Source organism: Oncorhynchus mykiss, chromosome 28, assembly GCF_013265735.2.
Source record: "Oncorhynchus mykiss isolate Arlee chromosome 28, USDA_OmykA_1.1, whole genome shotgun sequence".
Classification (NCBI taxonomy): Eukaryota; Metazoa; Chordata; class Actinopteri; order Salmoniformes; family Salmonidae; genus Oncorhynchus; species Oncorhynchus mykiss.
The window spans coordinates 19,483,110-19,489,842 of record NC_048592.1 but is presented as its reverse complement, the minus strand read 5'-3'; the positions used below and the strand labels follow the sequence as shown (position 1 = coordinate 19,489,842).

General features: G+C 40.6%; 1 protein-coding gene across 1 annotated transcript; it reads left to right on the top strand.

The window, feature by feature from the left end:
* The first annotated feature begins 1,294 nt into the window (after positions 1-1,294).
* Positions 1,295-4,893, top strand: LOC110508691 (retinol dehydrogenase 10-B). Its single transcript, XM_021589411.2, has 6 exons — positions 1,295-1,754; positions 2,419-2,657; positions 2,864-2,962; positions 3,080-3,225; positions 3,356-3,487; positions 3,678-4,893. Exons 1-6 carry the CDS (start codon positions 1,475-1,477, stop codon positions 3,826-3,828), a joined length of 1,047 nt encoding a protein of 348 aa, XP_021445086.1. The 5' UTR covers positions 1,295-1,474; the 3' UTR covers positions 3,829-4,893.
* The last annotated feature ends 1,840 nt before the right edge of the window (positions 4,894-6,733 follow it).

Here is a 6,733-nt window from a genome sequence, read left to right as displayed (position 1 = left end):
GTCAGTTGGTTGCAATCTGCCAATAAAACCTTGAAGAAGAAGAATAAGAAGAAGGAGGTGATTTGTAGATGTATTTATTTATTTATTCATTCAACCTTTATTTAACTAGGCAAGTCAGTTAAGAACAAATTCTTATTTACAATGACGGCCTACCAAAAGGCAAAAGGCCTAGGGGCTGGGATTAAAAATAAAAATATAGGACAAAATACACATCACAACAAGAGAGACAACACAACACAACATAAAGAGAGACCTAAGACAACAACATAGCATGGCAGTAACCCATGACAATACAGCATGGTAGCAACACAACATGACAACAACATGGTAGCAACACAACATGGCAGCAGCACAAAACAAGGTACAAACATTATTGGGCACAGACAACAGCACAAAGGGCAAGAAGGTAGAGACAACTGTCAGCAAGAGTGCGCAGTGGGAGAGGATTCATAAAACCGTCTCAGGTCGTTTTTCTTTGTGTGGCCACTGCTCATGCTTTCGAAATGTTGGTGCCCGGAGAAGACATATTTCCTAGGTGAGAATTATGATTATGAGATGGAGTTATGTTGGGATGCCACTGTGCTGCAAGCAAAGTTGGGAGAAGAGGAATATTGGGACAGGGTCACTAAAAGGTTGATTTGAGATGGGGTGTTGAAGAAGATTAGTGTCAAGTGCAAACAGAGTGAGCTGTGTTCCAGACCGAGCTCTAGAGGTGAAATGGAAGTGAATGAGAGTGAGTTAAGTAAGGTGGGAGGTGTGGTAAAGCTCTGGCATCAGTGGACATGTTAAAAATCTGGTCTAGTAGGAGTAACATTTTTGGAGAAAGTGGATCCTTGGCTTTTGGCAGATTCATATGTGGTTTCAGGGTGGGTGAGAAAGGAGTTGGGTGCAGATGAGTCAGTGAAAGTAACCTGTAGTGGACTTGTGAAAATTGTGTGGTTACCACAGAAATGGAACGCAAATCACAGAAAATATATGTTGTGGTGGCAGCTGCAGAGAAGTATTTGGGTATACGAGATTTGACTTCAGAAGAGTTATAGTGTGTGTTGAGTGGTGGTATTCCGTCCTCCCAGGCCGTTGGCATGGTGCAGGAGTAGATGGGGCAAAGTAGTGGAATGGGATAGAGGGCTTTTAATCAGTGTCGGGTTTGTTAGAGGTTTATTTTTATTTAAATTGTTATTTTTTATATATTTATATTATGTGTGTGTATATATATATATATATATATATATGTGTGTGTGTGTGTTTGGATGCCAACCGCCGTTAAACTCCAAGAAGAAGAAAATAAGAATCATGCGCAGTGCCTTGTGCAAGTTGACCCTCGTGAACAAGCATGAGTACTCGCAACAAAGTAGCAACTAGCAATAATTAGCTGCACAATAGGCTATCAAAGTCAATTTTGTTGTCTCATCTTTCCTCGAAATTATCATGATCAGTAAATCTTTCTGAACGCATATTTCTTTTGTTGCTTACCATGAATATCTTTGTTGAATTCTGCTTGGTGTCGTGCAAAGTTCTCTGGACTTTTGTGTTGGCTGGAACGAGATGGCTCGTGCGTCCAAAAGAGAAGAATGTAATGGGTCAGGTTTGTGTGATCACTGGGGCAGGAAGCGGTCTTGGAAGACACTTTGCCAAGGAGTTTGCCCGAAGAGGTGCTACGGTTATTCTTTGGGACATCAATTGGGAAAGTAACGAAGAGACTGCTGAGATGGTGCGACAAATCTACAGCGACTTTACCAATAGGAACCCCGAAGGTTGGCAAACTGCTGCTTTATTCAATTATACTACTTTACTTTAAAAGGGGAAATCATGAGTTGCTACATCAATGTTTGGACTTATAAATGAATATGTACCCATTGAATAATATAACTTGTAAATGACATGCTTAATGGGCTTAGTTTAACTGTTGTCATCATCCCAAAGGTAAATGTAAAGTAACACTGTAGAGAGTCAAAACATGGTTAAAACTATAATTTTGATATCATGGATGGTCCTTGCATTCCTAGCTCAATGAATTTGAGTGATTACATTTATCCAGCCCCATCCTTCAGCTTTTTACTGAAACTGATAAATTGCCCTTTTAAAGGTGCAATCCAGTATTTATAGCGTTGGTCTTTTTAATGTAGAACTCTTGATAAAAAGAAGAGAAGCTATACTATGAGATACTATGATTTACATTACAACCCCAAAACTAGGACATAATCCATTTGTGTTGTCATAGGACACTTAGGTAGGCCTGCACAATTTAGTTTCAAATTATATGATGGTCAAATATGTATCTCTATTCTAATTACTTTAACCCTAAAGATTGAGGGATATCACAAAATAAAGTGCTGTTTGTGTTTGCAAATGTTACGGAATGCACCTTGAAATATTGTTCCACTAAACCAGACGAGGACCATCTCCCCTGCTCTACAGGTTCAGTGGATGGTGAGGAGGGAGATGTATCTCAGATTCAGCCCCAGGTCTACACTTATCTGTGTGATGTAAGCAAGAGAGAGGAGGTGTACTTGACCGCAGATAAGGTGCAACGTGAAGTGGGCAACATTGATATCCTGATCAACAATGCCGGGGTGGTCTCAGGACGTCACCTGCTGGAGTGTCCAGATGAACTCCTAGAGCGCACCATGATGGTCAACTGCCATGCTCACTTTTGGGTCAGTTGCATTGCACTCAATCTGTTCACTTAGTTTCACATGGACTAGTCCAGTGACAATGAAGTGTATTTCCAAAGGTAGATGGAATAAACCTATATGAAAATCTGCTTAGGACAAATTCTTACACCATAATATCAAATGTCACTTGCCATGCAACGTTTATATTCTTACCGTCAGAATTCTTTTGGCATGTTTTTCAAATTCAGACTACCAAGGCTTTTGTTCCCAAGATGCTCGAGCTGAACCATGGGCACATCGTGACGGTAGCCAGCTCCCTGGGTCTGTTCACCACTGCTGGTGTTGAGGTTAGCAGCATATTCTCCACTGATAAAGCTACCGTATACTTTCGTACAGTGTACCCGAGTCTTTATCTGAAAACTCCGGTCAAACCATTATCTATCGTAAATTTTGTCTTTTACCAGGACTACTGTGCCAGCAAGTTTGGTGCTATAGGTTTTCATGAGTCCCTCAGCCACGAGCTGAAAGCTGCTGAGAAAGACGGGATAAAAATGACGCTGGTCTGTCCTTTCTTAGTTGATACTGACATGTTCAAAGGGTGTAAAATCAGGTTGGTAAAGTGTTACATTTAACAAGTGTATTAAAATCTGAACACAATGCTCATTTCTTCTTGGCATCATCAAATGTGAACTGATGCAAAGACACTACAAACGAATTGATGACTACTTCTGTCCCATCAGGAAAGAGATTGCCCCACTCTTCCCTCCGTTGAAGCCAGAGCAGTGTGTGCAACAGGCAATGAGGGCTATCCTAACAGACCAGCCCATGATCTGTACGCCTCGGATTATGTACATGGTTAGTTTCATGAAGACGTAAGTATTACACAACATGAATATTGAGATACCCAGCTTTTGTCAAACAGCTCTTTTAGGTGAACTTAATGACATTCTTAAATATTCTCTGATTCTTCCCCTCTTGCCACCATCAAATGTATATCATGGGAGCCATAGCTTTATGCGCTTACTGATCATTTATTCATTTCTGTATCCCTGGCTATTTCAGTGTCTTGCCCTTTGACGCCATCGTTTGCATGTACCAGTTTCTTGGAGCAGACAAATGCATGTACCCGTTCCTGGCTCACCGGAAGGAGTCCATGAACAACAATGAATCCAAGCTGCCTGCCATCATGCAGCTGCCACTGGAGAAAAAATAATGTTACATATACCCTTTGAAACTCAGATTTATCAGATGGAGAGGTTTCCCACATTGTCCCTCTGGAACAAACTACATATGCTGTGTACTTTATTAAGGGTTCACATTGGTTCTTTTGGTTTCTTTAAACCAGTTTTTGTATTTGTTTTAAACATAATAATTGATAGTAAATGCGTAAATGTCATTGTTTTGTAGACACTCACTGTGTATCCCTATCCCGCGCTTTGTTCCATGGTGGCCGGCTTGATCATTCCTCACGCAGTGCCTTATTCTGGTTGCCTTTGAGTCATTAAATTGTTTTTTGTATTTTGCATTGTATAAATGAGTTTTGTGTAGAATGTCTTCATTTAGAAAACAGATTTTGGGGAAAGAGTCCTTTCACTCGAAGTGCCACATGTTTTTGAATGTGGACACTCCCTAGAATGCTGCCCCTGTGTGCATAACTTGTGTGTTAATTTCTGGGGATCCTTCCAGGCTACGACATAGCTGAAAGCAATTTATCTGTTTGGGATACAAAAGAGAAAACAAAAGCTAAGCAATTAACAATGAGATACTCATCTGCAGACATGTGCAGTATGTGACAGCACTGTCACTAACCTGAACAGAATAACTATTTCTATAATTACCATTTCAAGACTTCACAAAACTATAGACAGAGGACTGGATCTACCGTGGCAGTCATTCACCTATTTTTCAAGTCTTTTTTTTTTTTCAGAACTGGAGATGAGACCCTGTATTTGTTATTGTACTATGTCCTAACTGTACATGGAAATATCATGTGCAACTGATTCTGTACTTGGAACTCCAGTGAGATGAACCACTGCAGTTTTCTCATTTGGATTGTCCTAACAAGTCAACAAAAACAACTTGACTGAGGTTGTATTCATCAGAGAAAGCCTAAGGACATGTTGCAGCTCTGAGTATCAGTAGGAAGATTAAGTAACTGGGAACCAATTTTATAAGTGAGCTGTGCAATTGAATCAGATAACCTTTCAATATTAAACAATATAGTTAATCAAATATTGCAGCTTATAAATAGCCTGCATATTTGATGCTGAAGATTGAGGATCAATTATCTCATTTTATTTTTGACATTTGTGATCTTGTACATATATCTAACAAGGAATTGTATTGTGATATTAGAAATCCTGTGTGTACCTTGGCACAGAAGGGAGAGGCTGTAGAGAGAAATTGTAATGTCATCTTTTTGTAGGCACTAACTCCGCCATGGTTTGTTGGATAAAGCCTATGAAGAAAATGAATGGTGTTTTTGGAGAAATGCTGAAAATAAGGTCTGTGGTTAACACAGGCTTAAGAGATCTTATACGTTTTGTTCGATGAGATAATCTTCATCAGCTAACTTGACTTTTTGTGAATTTTGAAGAATTTATGTATTAATAAAAAACAAATCACAGGGCTTCACAATACATAAAAGGTCATGCTTACTGACTGCAATTATCTCATAGAACAAAATGTATAAGATCTCCTAAACCTGTGTTTATCTCAGACCTTATTTTCTGCATTTATTCCAAAACCCTATTTGTTGTCCCAATGAGCCCTTTACAGCTACTGTAGCTAGTTTCTGATTGTGGCTAGAAACTCGTCTGCCAAAGTTGGGACTTTTTTTTAATGCAGACGTTAATGCCGTAGTTGTACATTTTCGGTGAAAATCACTAGCCAACAATACATATGCAGAAGAGGCAGACTCGATGCTGCAGGACTCTTGAGAATACTGATATGTTAAAAGATTCATCCACCCAGTACTCATTCATCAACATTGAGGAATATGCATCATCAGTCACAGGCTTACCCACAATGTTAATCTGGACATACCCCAAACAAAAACCCTGGATGAACAGCGATATCCGTACTATGCTGAGAGCCCACACTGCAGCATTCAAGGGTAGCAGAACGAACCCCAATGGCTCGGTGGCACGCTACATGTTCAAGGCAAGCAGGTACGAGCTCCATTAGGGATGTAAAAACAATACAAACTCAAACTTTAATTGAATTCAACAACTCATACACACAATGCATGTGGCACAGACTACAAACTATCACGGACTACAAAAGCAAATCCAGCTGTGTGGTGCCCACTGAAGCCTTCCTCCCAGACGAGTTTAACACATTCTATGCTCGTTTCGAGGCAGACAATACAGAGCCATCCAGGAAGACATTCGCTGCTCCGAACGACCAGGTACTTACGCTCTCCGAGGATGGTGTGAGGAAAACTCTTAAAAGAGTGAATACTCACAAAGATGATGACCCAGATGGCATCCCTGGCCATTTCCTCAGTGTGCCCTGACCAGCTGGCTGGTGTCTTCTTTGATATCTTCAACCTGTCCCAGGCTATAGTCCCTACCTGCTTCAAGGAGACCACCATTGTCCTAGTGTCCAAGAAAAACAAGGTGTCTTCCCAAATGACTATCGCCCCGTTCACACTCACCCTGGTCATTATGAAAGGTTGGCCATCAAGACCAGCATGCCAGGAACACTGGACCCACTTCAATTTGCCTACTGCTCCAAAAGATCCAAGGAAGATGACATTTACATCGCTATTCACACTGTCGTGACACATTTGGCCAAGTGGAACACCAATGTAAGAATTATGTTAATTGACTATAGTTCAGCATTCAGTTCGCACCCTCCCTCTCAAACTGAACAAGACATCAGTAGGCCTAGTTCGCATACATAGATATTGCCTTTTTAATTTTTTTTTACAAATAAACAATTATTTTCAGAAGAAACCTTTGACTCGCCTTCTGAAGTGCCACTGTACACAGCACAGCCATTGGTTAGGAAGCACAAAAGGCTTTAGGCCTACATCAGCAAGAGCAGGGCAGGCCAGGGCCCAGGATTGGGATGGCCTATCCATTGCAGTGTGTAATACAGTATAGCCTAGTTTT